Consider the following 22845-nt stretch of genomic DNA (forward strand, 5'->3'; position numbering starts at 1 on the left):
ACGGCTGGAAGGAAGTGAGATGGGGAGGGTGCTCCTGCCCCTTGATAGCCTCGCTCCCAGTGCGTCGTGATGCTGGTGGGGGATGGCGGGGGGGAAGGAGGAGTACTCCAGCATAGCCGTTCTCAAACTGTGGGTTGGGACCCCAAAGTGGGTCACGACCCCCTTTTAATGGGGTTGCCAGGGGATGCCTGAGACTTGTTGGGGCCCAGGGCCTAAGCCAAAGCTCGAGCCCCCTCGCCCAGGGCTAAAGCCAAAGCCTGAGGGCTTCCGCCTTGGGCAGTGGGGCTCAGGTTACAGGCCCCCTGACTGGGGCTGAAGCCCTTGGGCTTCAGATCTGCCCCTCGTCCGCCCCCCCTTGGGCGCTGGGGCTTTGGCCCCCCACTCAAGATGATGGGGCTCAGGTGGGCTTAGGCTTTGGTCCCCCCTCCTGGGATCGTGAAGTAATTTCTGTTGTCAGAAGGGGGTTGCAGTGCAATGAAGTCTGAGAACCCCTGCTCTAGCGGACAGGGTAAGGCACCACAAGGTGGCGCCGGTCCCATAAATGGGAACATGCAGAGCCACTCAAAGAAGAATTACGGGTTTGAGAGAGGAGAGATATTACTGTAACGCCTCTGGTCACTGTAGGGTTGTGACACAGAGACCCCCCCGGCAAAGGGTCTCAGCTCTTTGCAAATAACTCTCACTTCAGACCTGACAAACTCATTACACCAAATGTGTCTTGCAGGACGTTTATCTGTAACAAAAAGTTAACCAAACCAGGAATCTGGCCAGAGGGGGTGCATGCATTTGGTAATTCTCAGCATTACTGTAGTACAGAAAGCCCCAGGAAGGGATCAGGGCCCCACACCGCACACACACAGATGATCCATGCCCAAAGAGCCTAGCTTACCATCAGCCGAGGCAGAACACGGAAAGCCAGGCAACAGCAATCAGTTGAAGAACACAGACATTCAGGGAGAGCCGCACCCCCAGAGGACAGGAGCACACCTGTTCACACACGTGGCAGTGAAGGGGCACACATGCAGAGAAAGTCATCCTGCTCCACATCCCCCTCCTTCTCAGTGGGCAGGGAACTCGGTGAACCAACCTGTCCATAGCCAGGGTGATGTACACTGCTCCACCCATACCAGAGGAAGAGCTGCATTTCTGCAGCTCTCACGTGATCACCACCATGATAGGCAGATTTCTAAGGTCCTCGATCCCAGACTCCACCGGAACCGCGCCTTTGACACTCTCCTCTCTCCACACGGCTGCAGAGAATCATGCTCATCATGGAGGGCTCTACAATGCAGGAGGGGTGAATGTCCTTTACAGCCCAGAAATAATCTGCCTGACACCAAAAATAAAGTACCACTGAGAAACCCTGGGCTGCTTGAGAGAAACACTAACCACATCTGAACTCCCTGCCTCACAAACAAGCCAGTCATGCTGGATTTGTGTCTGTCATGCCACCACTGCCCATATAATCTCAAAGAGAAATGATCTTTTAACAAACTTAAAATAAGGGTCACCAGAAAAATGGGTCTGTGGATGGTATCTATCAACTTGTTTATTATAAAAGACACAGATAACTGAACTCCCTGGAGCCATGCTACTCCAAGTGGTGGCCCGGGGACCGGTGCCAGTCCGCGAGCCATCGGCTGCCGGTCTGCGCGCACATTGGAAAAAAATATTGCCAGTCCCCCGCATCTGATAGCTTGAGAAGCACTGGACTAGAAAACACCACTTCTACTGGACGCTGAAGCACGGAACATTTGTTGTAAGCAAGAGAGACAAAGCGCGTTCCAAGTATGTAAATTTAAGCCATCTGATCTCAGCAGCTGTTGTGTGCCGTTCTATACAGTGCCTGCGACCGGACCATGGAGTGGTTCTGGGAGAACAGGTGGAGTGAATCTTTCACGCTATGGTATAAACACACCGCACACAGGGAGGCAGGCAGACCTACAACCGGAGCACTTTGCTTTCCCAAGAAACAGCAAAGGGCCTCTCGTGCCCCTACACTGAACAGATTGCACCTCCTGGTACCTCCCAACAGCGGGCAAAGATGCCCACAGCAATGCAGGCATTCTGGACAGGAAGCATCACATACTTGTGGGGACAGGCAAGGAGGGGGTCACGTTTCAAAAATCTATGGATCTCGCTAATATAGAGCTAGATGCGACTGTGGGCAATGGCCACAGCACCCTGTGAAGGTGTGGGATTGCCTCTCCGAACATCCGTCCACTCCTCCCTGTTTACAACGGGGCTGTAGGGCAGGGTTTGGGGCAGCTTTTTAAGTGCACTTGAGGCAGATTTGACTATTGTACGTACGCCACCCTGCTCTCAAAATAGCTGGTCAGTGAGTCCATTTGGGAGAATTACATGGGTTTGGTTCCAGGACGTACTGGAAGTATTTCAGTGAGCAAGAAACTATTATTTTAAACGGGATCACTCAAGATTGCTTTTTTCCACAACTGGACTCGGTCAAGTCTGACCTCCAACATAACACAGGCCACAGGTCCCTGAATTAACCACTGCTTCAAGTCCAATCGCTGTCCTGGATCGAGAGCATCTCTTTTAGGAAAGCATCCAGTCTTGATTTAAAAATGTCCAGTGATGGAGAACCCACCACCAATCCCATGGTAAGTTGTTCCAAGGGTTAATCACTTTCCCCATTACAAATTTGTGCCTTGTTTCCAGTTTCTCAACATGCTTCTGGCCCACTGAGCACATGCGGCAAAGAGCTGTCAACATAAAAGTTAGACTTTCCTTACCTGAAACAGTCCATCAAGATTCATCTCAAAGAGTTTAGAAGTATTTCAGTAACCAGCATTCTCCTTGTTAACCCTGACATTTGAGTACCACCCAGGGGACCAGTCAAGGTCCTGTGGCGTTGGGTGCTGTACAAAAAGCCAGGGCCTTTCATGCGGCGATTACCATCGGTATTGTTCAAAACCATACAAACTCCTGATCTCCCATCATTTGGTTCCAGCAACTTTCCCTCCCTAGTGTCTGCCCCACACCCCAGGCAAGAAATCCCCGGACTTTCGCAAGAGCACTCAGCACACAGAAGGGTATGTCTGCACTGGGACAGCCAGATTTGGGCTCGCTCTGCTTGAGCTGGTGTGGTAGAAATACCAGTGTGGACGCTGCAGCTCGGGCTCTCAGGACCACGCCCCGGTCCCAAGCGCTAGGAGCTAGTTGGAAGTCTCTGCCTGAGCCGCAACGTCCCCCCCAGCTATTTGTAGCATGCCAGCTCGAGCCCCACTGGCACGTGTCCATCCACCCACGCTGCCAGGCTCACTGCCAGCTGCCGTGCAGGTACATCCTGCCACCACAATGCAACCTGTGGCTGCTCCTCCCTCCCACACATTGGGTTCTGCTCCTGCAGACTTCTGAAGGGCAGCGCGTCGCGCCCCAGAGCCGGATCCCCTGGCCATGAATCCGGGCAGGTATTTCAAAGCAGAGACAGAGCCTACGAATTCCGTCCCACCAAACCAGGGCAGCAGAGCAGAGCTGAAAGTGAATGTGTGTTTAGGGTGGTACCAGTGGGGCTGATAAGAAGGGGGATGCAGACAGGGGTTTTGCCAGCAGGGTGGGTGTCTGAACTCAAAGAGAAAGACTGCAAGGAGAGCTGTGTTCACTTCTAGGGCTGACCAAGAGATTCCCCCGTCCTGCTGACTACAACAGCGTATTGTCCTATAGCCGATTGCAGCTGAGAACATGACGAGAAAGGAATGTCAGAAAATTTGGGATGTGATGCAATTATTTTGCCCCTGAGCTGGTGCCATGAATGGAACAGTGGCTGTTCCAAATCCTCAAGGTGCTGAAACTCCCCGCAATATCATAGGAAGGCTGATAAAACCTATGCCGGAGGCTGTATGGTCTTTGAAACAACTAGAGTCTTATTGAGCCTATGGGATCCACGTCTGTCACATGCAGAGCACTCGGGAAGCCAAAGCATAAATTATCAATCCTTTAAATCCCCTAAAGCAACAGTAGAAAAAACAAAACAACTTTTCACCCAGTAAAAGAGCAACTGAAAGAGTTAAGCACGCGGTTAGAAGCTGCTGAGGGATGCAGCAGTTTCTCCTACACATGTAAGAGCTCAAGGTGAGAGCAGTTCTGCCTTTGGAAAATACTGGTTCTGATACTCCTCTCTTCTGCAACACTTTACACCAGTGTAAACCCTCGGGGGCCGGTTCCCAGTTACTCCATTTTGAGCATGGGGCAGAAACAGAGGACGGGGGGTCTCCGCCATCTTTACACTCCCTATATTCTGAGACCATGCAGGGACGTGCCTGGTGTCCAGTGAAAGTTAAAGCAGTCTCAGAGTTGCTCCGAGTTATGTTCCACTTCCCACAGCCCCTTGTGGCCGCAACTCCCACACTGCCACCGACAGGCTCAGAAACCAGATTGCAAAAAGTTTGTAATTTAAAACTCTCATGAGTTTGGGGGCTCGACTCCGGCTCCCTGAACGCCTCTGGCCGACGGTAGTGAAATGTCCCTGTTGGTTCTGGAACTCGGACCCTGGAGCATCACACTGGCATGTAACAGTAACCAGAGACTGAACCTTACACAAAGCGATGCTGACCTCAACATCGACTCCCTCAGCTCGGTGCACAGCCGCAGGAAACCATGTAAACGGTTCAAAGGAAATGCGCTCCCTGATAGCCGTCTAAGGCCCAGATCCTCAGCAGCCCCTGTGACACACTGATCTCACTGCAGGACTGGGGCAAGCTTCACACGAGCACGGCCAGCTCTTCCTCTCCCTCTTAAAGCACACCTTGATTTAATCAGATCTCTTTAGATGTGCATTATACAGTACACACAAATATCCCTCCTGACCCGCGGAGCATCAGAAACAGGCAGCCTTGAGTTCTTAGGAATATTAAGTAAAGAAGTAATGTAGCAGTCTGAGTGTGAAGAAAAACGTGAAATTCCCATGTACTCGGAGCTAAGACAGATTTGCGTGTGGAGACCACACTTGGCCTTATATGGCACTTTTCATGTCCTAGCAAAGGAACGAATCCGACAGCAGTAGTGGAGTGACTGCCTACCTGAAAGCAGCAGCCTTCCCATGCTCTCACGCAGCCTCGGGTGTTACACCTGTTTTCCAAGCTCTCCATCGAGCATGAACAGGACCCAAAAGGAGGGACTCCACAAGACATAAGAAGGGCCATACTGTGTCAGACCAACAGTCCCTCTAGCCCAGGGACGGGCAAACCTTTTGGCCTGAGGGCCACATCGGATTTCCAAAATTGTACGGAGGGCCGGTTAGGGGAGGCTGTGCCTCCCCAAACAGCCAGGCGTGGCCCAGCCCCCGACCCCTATCCAACCCCCCCTGCTTCTCGCCGCCCTGACATCCCTCCCCGGGACTTCTACCCCATCCAATCCCCCCCATTCCCTGACGGCCCCCCAGGAACTCCTGCCCTATCCACCACCCGCTGCTCCCTGTCCTCTGACTGCCCCTGGACCTTCCGCCCCTGACTGCCCCCCACCACCCCATCCAACCCCTCCTCTCATTTCTGACTGCCCCCCTTGGATCCCTGCCCCATCCGACCACCCCTTCTTCCTGTCCCCTGACCGCCCCCGGAACCCCAGCCCCTGACTGCCCCATCCAACCCCCCTTCTCCTTCCTAACTGCCCCCCCAGGACCCCTGCCCCCATTCAATCCCCCTGTCCCCAGCCCTCTGACCGCCCCAACCCCTATCCACACCCCTGGCTCCTGACCACCCCCTTGAACTCCCCAGCCCTCTCTCCAAACCCCCCTGCTCCCTGCCCGCACTGCCCAGAGACCAGGTCCGGCTGGGCTCTGCAGCCACGCTGCCCCAGGAGCTCGCAGCCCCCCCGCCCAGAGCATTGTGCTGGTGGTGCTGTGAGCTGAGGTGCGGGGGAGAGGGGATAGCGAGGGGCGAGCCTCCCGGGCCAGGAGCTCAGGGGCCAGGCAGGAGGGTCCCACGGGCCGGATGTGGCCCACGGGCTGTAGTTTGCCCACCTCTGCTTTAGCCCTACTGTCTTCCAGTGCCAATGCCAGGTGCCCCAGAGGGAATGAACAGAACAGGTCATCATCCAGTGATCCATCCCGTCACCCAATCCCAGCTTCTGGCAAACAGAGGCAAGGGACACCATCCCTGCCCATCCTGGCTAATAGCCAGTGATGGACCTAACCTCCAGGAACTTATCTAGCTCCTTTTTGAACCCAGTTATACTTCTGACCTTCACAACATCCTCTGGCAAGGAGTTCCACAGGTTGACTGTGCATTATGTGAAGCAATACTGCCTTTTGTTAGTTTTTCAACTTGCTGCCTATTAATTTCATTGGTGATCCCTGGTTCTTGTGTTATGAGAAGGAGTAAAGAGCATGTCCTTAGTCACTTTCTCCATACACCGGTCGTGAGTTTATAGACCTCCGTCATCTCCTCACCCCCCGAGTCTGTTTTCCACGCCGAACCCCCCCAGTCTTTTTAATCTCTCCTCCTAAGGAAGCAGAGCCGTCCCCCTGCTCATTTTAGTTGCCCTTCTCACGTCGCACAAGGGAAGGGGGAGCTTGAACTGATGTGGGGGGAGGGGGCCTTGTCATTAACACATACCACCTCTCCTGCAACCTCGGCTTCGTGGCTCCGCATCTCCAGCATCAATAATTTACAACAGCAAACAATGACACCAACAGAGGGCTCATAAAATTGGGTCTAAAATAAACGAAGTTCCTCCGTTGAGAAACATGGCAGCTGCTGCTTTATTGAGAGGTGTGAAGCCACAATAAGGAGGTCAGTTCCTCACTCTTGGCAAACAACTAGATTTTAAGGGGCCACCCAACCATCCAAAAGAGAGCAGTCCAGAAGACAAGCTGTTATAAGCCACAGGGAACGAGAACTGCTTTCTCTGCTCACTGCAGTTTTCGGCCAAGGCACAAAGTTTCTTTGAACAGAAGCCATCAGCTGGGCTGAAATGCCAGGTTCAGGTGTCAGGATGGGGAGACACCTCTTTCAGAGCTTCACTCAGTTTACAGTAAAACACGTTGACATTTCTTCTCTATTAAAGCACACACACATAAGGGGTTACACTCGCTGTGCGCTCTGCAAGGACTGGAATGACCGTTCGTCAATCCGGTACATTTTGATCCTAACCATCAACCTTTGGAAATTATTGATCATACGATCAAGATAAATATTTGTGCCTACAAAAAGCCCAGGAGAGTTGAGACATGCTACTTTGTGGAGCAATGTTTGAACCCACTTTAAATACACCTAAAACCTTTCCCAAATCTCCATTGAAAAGAACCAAAAATACTCCCAAAGCAGTGACGCCAGGTGGCAGGGCCTGAGCACTCAGCAAATGGAACAGCTTTAAAGAGAAGAAAATGACGAACCATTCCTGACATCAACAGCAACACGGTGACCTGGAGTCACAACCCACTGCATCGAAGATGGCAAAGCAGCTCAGTGCTGCATGAGACAGGTCATCCAACACCGCGGGGCTCTTCATGGACACTAAAGCCCCACAGCAGCAGAGAACCGACATGGGATGGAAGGAAGTGTAAAATACAGCACTACTGGCAACCCCAGTCCTGCAAAAACCATGAGTCAGGCCTCAAAAAACAGGAGGTTGGCTTAAAAATCATGACGTTTTTATAAAAACCACAAACACTCGGTTCTCTGCATTTGTCTCCCAGCTTCTGAGCCCTCAGGGCATGCTCTGGTCACTTTTACAGACCACTCTGCCAGCACAAGGGCTAGAAGCTTATTTTATTTTTTTAAATGAGAGCAGAGATCAGGTCTCACCTAGTCACTTGACTCCCGGAGCTGGGGCTTTAAGGAAGAGATTGAATACCATGAGTTGGCACTGCTCAAGCACGTTCTCTGGACTCTCTCACCCCCAGTTCATTGATTTTCGTAGACAACCAATTCCTAGGACCCTCTGGCAGGTAAGTTACACCCTGTGGGAGTCCCAGTGGGGCGCAAAGGTTCGCCAGGCCACAGGATTCCAAGCCCAGGGCACAGTACCTTTGTAGGTCTAAACTGGAGCGTCACTGAATGCTGGAACATCCTGGGGCTCCAGTCCACAAACCACAACAATTGCCTTGGTATATTCTGCAGCTGAATATTGTGTGCCAGTGGGGTCTCACGGCAGTCACACTGAACTCCTTGGTTAGTCTCTACGGTGCCACAAGTACTCCTTTTCTTTTTGCGGAAACTGAACTCCTTGACACTCAACTCAATAATGCTGTGAACACAGTGTCAGGGACGCCCAAATCAACTCCAGTCGACTGGCTCCTGGTACTAGTGCACATCCAGCCTCCAGAGATGAGAAGAGTTGCTCAGACATCTCGCTGACTTAACCATGTCAGTGCAAACCCAAGAATCCCGCTGCACTATGACCTGCAGAACCCGCCAAAGACAAGATTAAAATCCCGCAGCCCTCTATGGAACCGCATCAAGACCCTGACACCCAACTTCGATGCTGAGAATTAGTGGAGAGTCACATGGAGCATATCGACCCCTCCGAACAAACAGCTTGTTGTTGACACTGCCAAGGAACCACCAGGTTTTGATTTATGTCAGAAAGACTCATGCAGATTGAATCGCATCAGGACAGCTCATGGGAGGTGTGGACAAACCCTCTTTCAATGGAAAAGGAGGCAAACACCTGCATGTGGACACCAGGCACAAACAAAGGAGCAGAGCATATCGGAGTGTCCCCTTCATTCTTTTGCCAGGGGCCTGAAGGACATTCACCAGCTCACCGCTGCGGCAATGTGCTGGCTCTCAAACTCAGATGTAAATTTGTAGTCATTGCTACTTTCCCAAGCCATAAGAAAGAAGAAAACCGAACGCCCCAGGAGGGCTGCCTCACCAACCACGCCCCTGGCTCTGTGCTATACCAGTGCCAGACACTTCCGTTTCCAGAGCTCAGCACCAGGGGCTGGCGAAAGAAAGGAAGAGGCAATTCCAGGGCAGAGTGCAGCTCCACAGCGCAGCAGGAACCCTGGCAGTGATGAGCTCTCACCCGCTCCTCCGCCGTCAGGCACGCCCTGGCTTAGCCGCACTCGGGAATTAGACCTCTCCAGGCCTCTTGGAGGACATGCCCCTCCCGTGGCACGCAGCACTCCCTGCTTGCGCAGCTATAGGAGCCTTGGGATGAGACTGCATGTGGTGGAGGAAGAAAAGGATTTGTGGCTCCCCGAGCCAGGGCCCACAGGACTGCTCAGGTTCAAGGCAGTGAACTGAGACACCCCTCCCCAGGAGGGCTGTGTCTGGACACGCGAACGGAGCCACTCTGGCACACAGAGGGATGGAAGGATCAAAGCGTGAAAGCTAAATCTTCTGGGCTACCTGGTCAGGCCTTATGGCCAGCACTGGTGTTTCCAGTTTCAAGAACTCCTGCCTTCCACAGATTCAAAGAGCCCCGATCCCCAGCCTGGCAAACTAGAGAAAGAAAACAAACAATGAACCGAATTAAATATCACGCAATTTAGAAATTAACCCATACTAGTGGGTTGGGTCACCGGGTGATGTAAAATACAGCAAAACGGGGCAGACTTTATACAGCCTCCCACATCTGCATGGAACGACCAGAGAAGGGGAGGAATGGGACAAGTTAGGTACCCTGCAGGGAGACAGAAGTCCAAACCCCTCTCTTTCTGCAGTATCCCCTTACACTCCTGGGGAAATTCCCAGGCCATAGCAAATTCTAACTTCAGGTGGGAAACATGGAGCACGAGCAGCTGAACAGTTAACAAAAACCCAAACTACAGAAGTACCCCATTGCCCTTTAAACACCCTAAGAAAAGTGAAAATCCAGAGAATGTTCTTTAAGTAGCTTTTCCCTAAATACGAAAGGGTGAGTCAGCTGCTTGGCTTTGTCCCTGCTCACGGCCCCATTTCCACAAGCTAGCCAACAACAGCTTCCCCAGCTTGCTTTTCTTTTTTTGGACTATTAGCCTGGGAACTTTTAGCTGTGCAGGCCAATACGCCCTTGTATGTAAGAGTTGAATGACCGACAGCATTCCTGAGAACATTGAATGTGCACCCTTGAGGGACAGCCTAAAACAGTAACTCTTCAGTGTCAGGGGCAGTTATTAATGAAAGGTCAAATCCAGTAGGGAGCCATCCTTCCATCCATAAGAGTATCCAATTGTCGCTGCACGCTCCTCCTTCCCTCTGGTCAAACAGACCGTTTGCGTCAAGGCATTCTGGGCACACTTTATACTTGCTGATTGGAGTCCCCAACATAAAGAATTACATTGTTTAAAATGGGCCTTCAAAGTCATTGCAATTGAGCTATATTGAACTTAACTAACTCCACAGACATGACAAAAATAAGGGGACCAAGGAACCTACACACACTTGCAACTCCAAGAGAGCTGGCCAGGCCTGTCTGGGATAGTCAGATGCTCTGTTCAGATTAACTGGTGTTGTGGTGAAAACACCCAACTGGACACATCAGCAGTTCCAAGCACAGTGAAAAGATGATCCACGTCTCCTAAAAATATCCACATCACAGTCATGCTCACACATTGATGAAAGCGCCCTGGTGTACTTTATTTCTAGCTAGGCTAGACCGTACACGTACACTTGGGAAAGCACGATGCAGTTCTTGTACTCCCGGGCAGGCACGCAGAGAGTGTAAGTGTGTTCACAATCAGTGACACAGCTCTGATTGGTGGTTCCAGCCCTTTAGAGACCAGCCCCTGTACATTCTGTGTGCGCACAGAGACACGCTTTTTTGGGTTGACTTACACTCAACAAAACGCTGTCCCTATTTCCCCAATAATGGGAACCAAATATTTGCTGATGTGTAAATAATTAACCACAACAAAAGGAGCTCACTCAGCTGTCCTGAGAAACACCTAGGGTCTCCAAAAAGAAAGGTAAGCAAAGCTTAGTGCAGATGAGGTCATGGCCCCTGCACTACAGCGTACAACGTCTACAGGGGAAGGAGAAACACAGCAGAGTTTGGTCTATAGCTTCCAGGAACTTAGCACCCTGCTCTGGAAAGTAGAGCTACACAGCTCAGTACTCTCTGCCCCGGCTCGGTCGAGCCACCCAATGACGCGGGCCAGCGTCCTGCACTCCCTCCACAGAGCCCTGGGTTCTTCATCACCTGGAGTCTCTGTGATGTTCTCTGGTCTGTGCGAACCAGGAGGTCAGACTAGACGATCACGATGGCTCCTTCTGAACCTAGAGTCTGTGAACTCATGACAAGCTAAGTGCCCTCTAAGCAGCATGGCCACGTGGCAGCCTATTAAGCACCGCGCAGGCGGGGCAGGGAGAGATGCCTCTCCCCCAGCCCCGGACCTGCTGCGGCCAGGGGAGAGGCATTGATCCCGCAGCCCCAGCCCCGGAGCTGCCGCGAGGAAAGGGAGCTGGGGAGAATCCTCTCTCCCTGCCGTGGCCCTGGGGCAGCCTGCACCCCAAACCCCTCATCCCCGGCCCCACCCCCGAGACTGCACCCCCAGCCAGAGCCCTCACCTCCCTGCACCCCAACCCCCTGCCCCAGCCCTGAGCCACCTCCCACACTCCGAACCCCTCGGTCCCACCCCCATCACCTGGATTTTGTTACGTGCACCAATATGGAGGTGATGGGTCACACCTCACCTCCATATTGGTGCACATAAAATTCATTCCACACATGGATGGGAAAAATTGGAGGAACACTGACGACGAGAGGTCCCTTCTTCTGCAAGGGACCACTGGGAAGGAAGGCATCACGGGGGGAGAGGAGGGTGGAAGAATCTGCTCCTTACTAATGTAAGAACATTAGAAAAAAATCCGACACAGTCTCTGAGTGACTGCTGAACAGAACGTCTATCCGTGCCCCCCAGGAGCTGCTCCAGCATGGGAGAGCTGCCCAGGCTATGGCCGTCCAGCAGAATGCAAAAGTCCTGCCACACACCCCGTGCCAGGCACAGCTCTGCTCAGCAGAAGCAGGACATGTCACGAGGATGCAGCACCACCTAGAGCAGCGTGGGAAGCCATCAGCCAAGGACTTATCTGCATAGCCCAAGGAATTGTTAACTAAATGCGCAGAACACTGGCAAGCCCAGGGAGAGCTCAACAAATACCACAGGTTGTGGGGAAGGAAGAGCTGAAAGAAGGGACATGGCATCCCTATTAAAACCTCTGCCTCCTGGCTTCTCTCTGGCCTCAGGGATGTCAACGCACAGAAAAGATGGCCCAAGCAATTCCAGAGCGAGTGAAAAGCCCGTGCTCTTGGGCTGTGGGAACAGTACCTTGGTGCAGCGTCTGAAGTAGGTGCAAGCCAGATACCGGAACAACAGGGTCTGAACCTGGTTAGCGATGCGAGACATTCATTTTTAATCTCCTGAAACAAAAATCCCTGTATTTCTAAAACCTCTTGCAATAGGAATGGGCCCTGGATTGCTCAGAAAGCAATGATGAATTGATGGCAATATTTATTTGAAAGAGCTGAACCCAGACAGAATTAGATTAAGAAATCTGCCCAAAGCCTTAGATGGAGCGAGTGGGACAGGACTCATTTGTTTTAAGTTTCACCCAGTGCCAGCTCCCAGGCTATGCTCCCCCTGCCCCCAGTGCCGCTCCTGCAAGGTCTGAATTCTAGATGTGGCCCATGTTGCCCCCCCCACCTCCCCCGCACTGCATACACACAAGGGGGAAGGGCCAGTAGATCTGTGGGCAAATGCAACATTCTCGACTTTATACACTTTAGAAGTGTCCACTTTACACAGTGGATTGATGAAAGGACTCTCCATCGCCCCCAGAACACCTGCTATCAGACAAGTTCTAACCACCTGCAAATCCCACAGCCAGGGAACGTGGCGGGAGGGAGCCCAGCTCCAGAGCTGGGGCATTTTAATACGGTATTTTGAAGAGCTAGCAGGATTAGTATTGATTTCAGACCTTTTTAGGGCTGGGAACCTGACACAGAACTCTCCTCTTTCGCTAGTGCACTGCGAGAGATAGACAGAGAGAGCAACCTTTGGAAGGAACTTCATTCAGACCAGGTGGTGCAGTGCGCAGGGGACCCGCAGAGACAGGGAAGGTGGGAATGCCCCCAGCTCAGAGGTAGGGCATCGATACTGTGCATCGATCCTCAGGACCCAGTGACAAGCCTGTGCTAGTGAGGATAACAGCCCCAGAATGACAGAGGGATGGGTCCGTGCTCCTGGCTGAGCAAATCAGTAGACGGCTTGGTGCACGTGCAATGCCTTGAAGGAAGCAGGGACCAGGGAGGGAAGGAAACTGGAAGACAATGTTCACGGCTTTGCCCACAGCCCGTGAAGAGACCCTGAGCACCAGGGATGTACAGTGCCCCATCCCAGCATTGCACCATCTTCCCAAAGCCATGATAGGCAAGCTGGAATCACCAGAGAGAAAGCTGCCTCCAGCAGCAGATAGTTAATTTGAAACAGACTGACCCCCCAGCTCTTCGAGTCCCCCACCAAATGTGCAAGGACACTATGAAAACTGCCCCATCGCCCTGCTAGAATGCATGAGCCACAGGTAAGGCTCCAAGTACAACGTCATCAGCAGCAGTCGTTCAGTGATTTCAGACCCTTCGCTGGCGGCAGAGGAGAGAATAAGAAGGTAAGAGCGGCCACACTGGGTCAGACCAATGGTCCATCTAACCCAGTATCCTGCCTTCTGACAGTGGCCAATGCCAGGTACTGGATAGATTCCACTCATCCCCAGCCCTCTGACCCAAAACTAGAGGGGTTGTGGGGCTGGGCAGAGGGAGGGGGGAGGAGTCACTAGCCCCCTATCCCAACTGCCATTCACCTCCTTCAGCATCTGGATCGGAGGACAGGCCTCGTCAGCAGTGCGGTCTGGGCACCTGGGCTAGCGGGACTGGCCACAAGCCAGACCCAAGCTGGCAGAACTCTAAAGAGAGCAGCCCCAGACTGTCCCATTCCTCCCGCGGCACAGACACACCAATGGAAGGAGAGGGCAGGGGACAGCTTGATGGAAGTCACTGCTTTACCCCCGCACAACCGCAAAGTTGGCAAAGCAAGTACAGATTTAGCTTACCTGGGGGAAGAAACAGAAAAATTGGTAAGAAACATTATCCCTGTGATATTACCTGCAGACACATTTACAAACACACAAGAATACCCAGCATCCTCTGCAGGGAGAGAGTCACATGATATTGGGAGGCGCCCCTCTTTCAAATGAATCCAGCACAGATCTCTCACGGCCTCACAGAGCCCCCAGCACGGTGGGGGTGTTATCGGAATAGAAGCATTGCACCCAGGGACCAGCAGCAAGCAGAAAAACCATTCCAGGTAGCGGTGGCACCGAGATGCAAGAAGCCCCTCCCACTCATGCAAAGCAGCCCGAATTTCCACGTCACTGCCATGATGGAAATAATTCGGTAATCTGAAATGCTTTATGCCCAGGTTGTTGCAATACGGCAGATCGGCTGGGAAGGGCAAGCAGCGACCCGCTGTAAGAGTCAATCCAGGAAAGAAGGAAGCAAGCCCTGCGCTACCATTGTTATAAAGTTGCATAGTGTAGGTTAGTAAATCAAACTCAAGAAATTCAGAATTATTGGCAGAAAAAAAATCCACAGAATTAGTTGCATTTGTATTAGAAACAGCATCATTATGGTTCCTATTTAAATCAGCCACTACTATCCCAAAATGCATTGTGGAAGGGTCAGTGCTTTGCACTGATTGGCTGCTGTTATTTTTAAGGCTGCGACGGGTACTATTCCCGTAAGAGAGCGATTGGTTTGAATGTGCAACATAATGGGATAGCCAGTTGTCTAAAGAACCTGCCAGCTGGGCTGGAATCCCAGCATGCACGCTGATATCGGTCTGCGGCTCCCGCCAGTCCAGAACGCTTGCTGTCGGTGAAACTCCTCCTCTCTTTTCTGAGGCCACTCCCCCGCCAGCCCTTGCTTGAGGGAGGGTAGCACTTTCCTGACCCTCTGCAGAGAGGTATTCCTGGGAAGCCCCCATCTCGCCACGGGTGCCTCTACCTGATGAAAACGGGAAAGAAGCACTACCTGGAGGAGCTGCCGCAGGCTTCTGTAAGAGCGCCCGTGTCCTGTTCCAGGCAGGCGGAGGGCCTGTTGGCATGGGAAGCGAAGCCTTCGGCTGCCCGGTCCCCAGCAGGCCGTGGCCATCCCCTGTTGAGTTGGCAGTCATGTTCCCATGGCCAGCCAGCCCCGTTGCAGAGCTGGGAGCAGCCAGGCTGGTGCGAGTGGTTGTCCGAGGCGCAGCGGCTGTGGGCTCCCCTGCGTTTCCAGTCCTCCAGGTGGTCCCCTCATCCCATAGCTGGACCAGGCTCCTGATGCCCTCTGCTACGTCCAGGATCTCAGCCCCCACCCCCGCAATGTTCTCCCCCTGGTCCTGGGGCAGGGAAGGTGATGCCAGAGCGGGGACAGCGGTGTCCGCGGCTGGTGCCGGCCGCGTGACTGCGAGCTTGCTCCATACCTGGTCCCCTGGCTGCGCGGTCGCCGGCACAGCCGCCCGTGTCGTGGTGGCCACAGGAGAGGTAAGTGGTTCCGCCGTCTGTCCCTCCGTAGCAGGGCTCTCTGTGGGGGGCAGGGTCGTTACCTTGGGGGCTTTTCGGCTCCCCCAGAACCAGTCAAAAAATTGTGTCTCCACCAAGGAGCAGCAGCAGGTTAGCAAGAGCAGGAGACACAGACGCTGCTCAGCTGGAGCCATGAAAAATACAGCTCCGGGAAAAGCGTCCTGCAGCAGACCAGCGTCCAGGGGAGCTCACATTGGTCTGTCCTCTGCAGCTCCGGGAAGCATGCACAAAAATGAAGGGAGGCGTGGCTAGCCAGAGCCCCTGCCAAGCCCTGCTCCCAACCAGCCAGCCAGCCTCTCCTGCTCCACGCCCTCCTTCCCCGACAGGGCAATGCTCCCGCTGGGACTTTCCTTCTGCGCACACCTGGAGTTTTATCCTTTGCCCAAACCCTCCTGCAGCTCCTCCCTGGGAGCCAGCAGCCCTGCACCCTTGGTCCACGCTGGAGAAGCATTCTGCCATTTATTTCTCAGCCACACCCACTCACTAGCCAGGGATCTTTAACTCCTCCTTGCCCACAGCTCAGCACATCCAGAGACCTCTGCCCCTTCCCTGCCACATGCTTGTATTTTAGTAGCTGTTCTCCTGTAATTAGACGTGAGCAGAACTCCAGAGCGTGCAGGCTGCTTGTCAGACACGCAGGGGGAGGAGGCGGTGAGAACAGTGCTGCCGCCAGAGAAAGCACAGCGATGATTTGCAGTCAGTCACTTCACCCCCGGGCTCCATCTCTCCTCACGCAGCCCAGCTGGCAGCCTCCCCACTCCTTACTCCCACTCCTCACAGGTATTTGCTCTTGCAACTGTGGGGATGAGGCATTTCCTGGGCTTCCTTCTCCCCTCAGCTCGGCGGGGCAGCTGCACCCGACGGGGCGGCCCAGTCTCACCACGGGTGGTGGATGAGCTGCTCAGCATCTCTGTGGTCCCTGCGGACACAGGCTGCCCAGGGAACAAGGTAAATGAACATATCCCAGGTGTCCTGGCCAGCCCCACTCTCTTTGGGGCTGTACTCGAGAAATGGGGTTCATGGGCAGTTTGTGCTGCTGTGACCCCCACCCGCCATCCGTATGCGGACGTTCTGCTGTCCAGGCCTCGTGGCTGCAGCCAGGATTCCCAACAGTTATTCATCCTTGTTTAATGTCAGTGAGTTGAGATGTTCCCCAAAGACAGAACAGGAGGGATTCGGGATCCAGAGCCACAGAACCACCCTGGCATCGATGTTTAAGCATCAGATCACAAGCCTTTCACCGTGGAACGTTCTCAAAGGAGCTGCTGATAGCTCCCCATGCCATGGCATCCCTCCAGGCCTGCAAGGTGATGTGTGCATGAGTAGTGTGCCAGAGTAGTGTGTGAAAATATGTCACCATTTTCCACTGGAATGCCAAGCGCTTACTGTGGCTAGCATCATTCCCCGCTAATTTGTTATTCCATTTACTTTTCCCTTTCCAGCCTCACAGGGCTAATCTTGCCAGGTAATTCTGTATAAAAAAAATACATTTTACTTTTAAAACCAGCAATCCAACGATCCCCGCATTTCCACGCACATTTAAAAAAACCCAGAAAATAATCCCGCAATTTCTACTGTGTTGCAGATACGGGAAGTTAGGAGAAAAGGACTATTATTGTCAAGACATATTTCCAAACCGAACACCATTTACAGTATGCCAGATATACGAAATTAGACAGAGGAAAAAGCAGGCACTTAAAGAACAGACCAGATCTAGTTGTTAATATTGAGCTTTGAATCCATCGTACCATTGCACAAAAGACCTAGAGGACTTCTGACTCTGACACACTAAAAAATGTGGAAACATTGAAGACAGTTTGAAAAACAAACCACTTGCACACCCGACGGTCTCCCACTGACAGGAAAGGCACCAACTCTGAGACTCGGGCCTGGTCTACACGAGGAAATTAGGTCGGTACAATGATGTGGCTCCAGGGTGTGAAAAATCCACACCCAAGCGATGCAGTTAAACCGACCGAACCTTTGGTGTAAACAGCTTTGAGTGACAGGAGAATTCTCCCAACCACCTAGCTACCGCCTCTCGCACAGGGGGGTAGGGGGGTGTCGTCTTCACTGACAGGAGAACCCCTCCCATTGCCGTAGGTAGCGTCTTCACTGAAGCCCGACAGCAGCTCACCGCTGCAGCGTTTTACGTGTCACCCTGGCCTGATACTCGCCTGCTCACGGCGCATCCCAGACCTTTGGGCACCCATTCGGAGCTCAGCCTCTCGGGTGGTGCCGCCAGCCACGGGCAGAGATGGCTCTGCTAACAGCTTCCCCCATCAGCCCCCCTCCCGCCCGCCCGCCCCCCACTTGGCCGGCCCCAGGAGCTGCGAGGGGAGCCAATCAGTGTTGCAACGCCAACCTTACACCACACAGGGGATTCCCCAACCCCAGGCCACAAGATTTCCCAGCGCGGGGGCGTTGACTGCTTTCTGGCCCCTTTATGCCACAACAGTGGCGTATAGGGAACACTGCCCGGCACTGCTCAGAGCGCGGGCCACAAGCTGGTGATGTAATTCAGGCTTGTGCTTGTGCAAAATGAAAAGTGGCATAAAACACCTTGGGCTGTGGCCATGCAAACGGTTCCAGTTACACTGAAAGTCAAATAACTTAATTGGTTAGTCTGTTCTTCAGCTCACACCAGGCAAAAAAAGAATTTGAACTTTTCTGACCTCAGACTTGTTCCTATAATTAGCCAGCCAATGGGACCTGGGCCAAGAACTAACCGGGGGCCAGACCATTTGCTAGTCACATCTGCAATACGCTTTCCCCTCCTGAAACCCTGGCGTTCTGCTTGTTCCACACCCCGTGCAGCCATGATTTAAAGTGAGGAGCGTCTACAACTACGCGCCCCTTTGTTCCTAGTTTCTTAATGCACGTCATGAACCACAACAAGACTGAAGAGGTGGCTCTGACTGCTTGTGTACAGCGATGTATGTGGAGAGATCTTTGGGAACGTCCCCATATTCATTTGTCGAGAGCCACAATGAAGTCAGTGGAAAGACTCCCATTGAGCTGCGCTGCACCCACACACTGGGTGAACCGGGCTGGACACAAGTGCCTTCACGCTGAGGAACGTCACGCTAAGGACACCACATTGGTGAGAAAGGGTAACAAACCATGCAGAGCAAGGCATGCATGAAACGGTCATTCCACATTTCCTCTGCGAGTTCTTCTATATCCTTGCAGCAGGCTAAGCAATCCCCCTTGCCCACGCAATTCCCTGGCTAAGCAACAGCCAAAGCCTTGCTGTGTAGGACTGACAGCCTAGGGCTGACGGTGCTTGCCCCGAAGGACCCTCCCACTCCGTGTAGCCTGAGGAACAAGAAGCCCAGAAGCAAGACGAGAGGCATTCTAATCCCCATGTCCGTTCTGCAGGACAGTGCGAAGGGCTCTGATGCAAAGCGCATGGGAGTCAATGAGAGCCCTTCCAGGGACTGTGATGGGCTTTGCATCACTTTGCGAATGGATAGTCCTCAATAATTCACAGATGACTAAAGTACAGGGCCCAGACAAACCAGTACACCCCTCACATATGGCACAGCAGCCACGGGCTTTCATCCCGTAATTCCTGCATTTTGTGAGGATCCCCTACATATCTGGGAGGGTGATGTTCCCTCCCATCCTCCAGCCTGCCATGCTCAAGGGACTCTTCTCCCTAGGTTAACCAGACCCCCCTGGATCTCGAGCCGATTTGCTCTTGGGACTTCCCAGAGATTAACTTCTTAGACAAGACTTTGCAACAGAGGGGAAACCCTTCATTCCAGCCATGCTTTGCGTAATCTGTCAGATCAGAATCAGCATCCTCAGAAATAGTAAAGCAATTACTTGGAAATTCCATTTCTGAATAGCTCAATATGCCTAATGCCATGTAATCAACCTTGTGGAGGAGATTCCTCCACAGAGCACATTATGAGCCTGAGTGCACAATACAGTCTAGTAATCACACCATTTCCTGAGCTCCCTTCACTCCCCTCTTGGCTCACATCTCGCCAAACACCGGCAGGGCTTTGCAGTGCAGACTCGCATAGCAGTTACCAACTCTCAGACACAGCAAGGGTTTTCACACCCAAAAGAAGGAATGTAGGAGATGGTCTGGTTCACCATCTCTCCCCACCCAGCATTGCAGAGACCCTCCAAAACATAGACACAACAACAACAGTGGGGAGGGCTAGTAATCGCCAGCATCGAGTTCCCTGTCAAACCAGTAACCATGTAAACACAGGTCTTCATCTGCCTTAGAAAGGCAAAGACTTCACAACCTTCATTTTGTCAGGTCATGTGGTTTATGTCAAGGAATGGGCCGTGGGCTACTGTACACAAGGGAAGACCAAGCGAGCACCTACCCAGACCAAGCACAAGCAGCCACAAGGGCAACGAACAGGACACACGTATCTTGGACTTTGCTGGTGCCTGCGGGCGAGGACCATACGCAGTTGGGAGTGGGGCAATGCAGAGGCGGGTCCCCCCCAATGTGAAGAGACGCTCGACAACCCTTTACACAATGCAACCTGGCAGCCACCTCCCCCCCACGCTCATGGCCCCAGCTTCATCACTAACCCAGCGAGAGACTCGCTTCCTAACCGGAGCCCATCAGAGCTGCAGTGGATCACGCAGCTTCTCCTTCCCATTGCTCTCTTCTTCAAATATCAAACTCCAGACACACGGCAGCCTCCATTTTAAACTGCACCGCACACCTCCTTTGCAGCGGCCAGTTCTTCCCAATGTGGAATGGCTGTGCACGGGGCAAGGGCTCCTTTTCTCTGTTGTGTATCCCATTCTCCCAGGTCTTGAGATCCACGTACTCATTTAGATCCATACCGGGTCAGCCCAGGGTACAACACTGCCCGTTCCCAGGCACTCCTGAGGACATCCCCAAATTGTCCGCCATGTTCCAGAACTGTATTTGTACGGGACAGGATCTGGATTCTCACGCAGCTCTGCCCCCGATTTCCCTTTTCCAGGCCCTCCACGTACCAGCGCTTCAGTGCACGCAGTCCCCTCCTCCGCTGCTCTGGATACAGTCCTGCTCCCCCACGCCACTGCATTAGAAATTAACCAGGTTACAAGGGAACAGCCCCCATTATTAATAATAAACAGCTCTCTGTGAAGGACATACAGAGCAGATAACTACCCCGCTTAAGAAATTAAGGGGACTTCCTACCCAAATGGCAGTTTCCTTGTAAGCAGTGTAGCCACGCTCCACGGTGGGTCATGACAGTCTAGCAGGGTGCGGGAGGAAAGGTGGGGGAGTTGCACTGTATGTAAGAGAGTGGTATGATTGCTCAGAGCTCCAGTTTGAAACTGGAGAAAAGCCTGTTGAGAGTCTTTGGGTTAAGTTTAGAGGCGAGAGCAACAAGGATGATGTCGTGGTGGGCGTGTGCTATAGACCACCAGACCAGGAGGAGGAGGTAGACGAGGCTTTCTTTGGACAACTAACTGAAGACCCCAGATCACAGGCCCTGGTTCTCATGGGGGACTTCAATCACCCTGACATCTGCTGGGAGAGCAATAGAGCAGTGCAGAGACAATCCAGGAAGTTTTTGGAAAGTGCTGGAGGAACTAACTAGGGGCTGTGCTCCTCTTGACCTGCTGCTTACAAAAATGGAAGAATTGGTAGGGGAAGTAGAAGTGGGTGGCTACCTAGGCAGCAGTGACCATGAGATGATTGAGTTCAGGATCCTGACAAAAGAAAGAAAGGAGAGTAGCAAAATACGGACCCTGGGCTTCAGAAAAGAAGACTTTGACTCACTCAGGGAACTGATGGGCAGGATCCCCTGGGAGAATAATATGAGGGGGAAAGGAGTCCAGGAGAGCTGGCTGTATTTTAAAGAAGCCTTATTGAGGGTGCAGGAACAAACCATCCCGAAGTACAGAAAGAATAGCAATATGGCAGGCGACCAGCTTGACTTAACAGTGAAATCTTCAGTGAGCTTAAACTCAAGAAGGAAGCTTACCAGAAGTGGAAATTTGGACAGATGACTAGGGAGGAGTATAAAAATATTGCTAGAGCATGCAGGGGTGTAATCAGGAAGGCCAAATCACACCTGGAGTTGCAGCTAGCAAGGGCTGTGAAGGGTAACAAGAAGGGTTTCTACAGGTATGTTAGCAACAAGAAGGCGGTCAGGGAAAGTGTGGGCCCCTTACTGAATGGGAGAGGCAACCTAGTGACAGATGATGGGGAAAAAGTTGAAGTACTCAATGCTTTTTTTTGCCTCGGTCTTCACAGACAAGGTCAGCTACCAGACTGCTGCACAGGGCAGCACAGCATGGGGAGGACGTGAGCAGCCCCCAGGGGTGAATGAACAGGTTAAGGACTATTTAGAAAAGCTGGATGGGCACAAGTCCATAGGTCCGGATCTAATGCTTCTGAGGGTGCTGAGGGAGTTGGCTGACGTGATGGCACAGCAATTGGCCAGTGCGAGGGGGGATCTGACAGCAGCCTTCAGCTACCTGAAGGGGGGTTCCAAAGAGGATGGAGCTCAGCTGTTCTCAGTGGTGGCAGATGACAGAACAAGGAGCAATGGTCTCAAATTGCAGTGGGGGAGGTCTAGGTTGGATATAAGGAAACACAATGCAAACAAAGCTACCTCAGGCACGCCTGCACCTGCCAAGATCACACCTCCCAACTGCAGTGGAGACGTACCCTAAGTCGTGTGGTTACAGCAGCTATGTACTATTCCGGGGTGGCTGACAGTATATGAGATTGCCCAAGGATTCTGTGTTTCCTTTAGCTGGCAAAGGAATCGATTTTCTTTCCTTCAAGATTCAATTATTTTCACTATGTTTAAATTTATATATTTTATTTTTATACTGGTAAAAAATAAACAAACAATCCGAAGAAAGATACGAACCACTGCAGCGGCAGCGCTGTCCTCTATGGCTGTCCCCACCTAATCCCTCGTTCATGCCATAGCTACACCTGCAAAGACTTACTTATGTGCTTTTCTTTATACACTCCGAGGAGCAACTTTGCTCTGATTGGCTCTATTCACAGTGTGTAAAGCCAAGCATGTGTGTAAGTCCTTACAGGACTGAAAGAAACTGCAAGGTCAGTGGGTTAAGGGCTGTGTTCTCTATGAATCCAAACACACCCGAGTGCTATAAAATAATAAATCGTAATATCCTAGATACGAGCAGTTCATTCTAGATTTCACTAACCAGGAGGTCACGGAAAAGAAGCAGTGTATTATTTCTATGAGTATCAATTTTCGTCCATTCGGCTACAAAAGAAGTAAGAGATCAATTTAAAAATTAAATGTACAACTTTCTACAGCTTAATGCATGCTTTTGGCAACACGCCAAAAGTATTCCCCAGGACCATAAAATACTAGTTTTCTCC

At 52.3% G+C, this 22845-nt stretch overlaps 1 protein-coding gene across 3 annotated transcripts in view; it reads right to left on the bottom strand.

Annotated features, from left to right (window-relative positions):
- The window catches only part of COL18A1 (collagen type XVIII alpha 1 chain), a 219512-nt gene that overhangs the window by 61571 nt on the left and 135096 nt on the right, over positions 1 to 22845 (bottom strand). The window contains exon 1 of one of the 3 annotated variants that reach the window (XM_084642694.1): positions 14971 to 15691. The exons of 1 other annotated variant lie outside the window; for it this stretch is intronic. In XM_084642694.1, the coding sequence (XP_084498820.1) occupies positions 14971 to 15634 (664 nt within the window). In that variant the 5' untranslated portion in view covers positions 15635 to 15691. Of the gene's footprint in view, positions 1 to 14043; positions 14933 to 14970; positions 15692 to 22845 lie in introns of those variants that run through there. One more of the 3 variants, XM_084642693.1, reaches the window with a different exon arrangement.

Source organism: Lepidochelys olivacea (genome assembly GCF_965140295.1).
Source record: "Lepidochelys olivacea isolate rLepOli2 genome assembly, chromosome: 11".
Lineage (NCBI taxonomy): Eukaryota > Metazoa > Chordata > Testudines > Cheloniidae > Lepidochelys > Lepidochelys olivacea.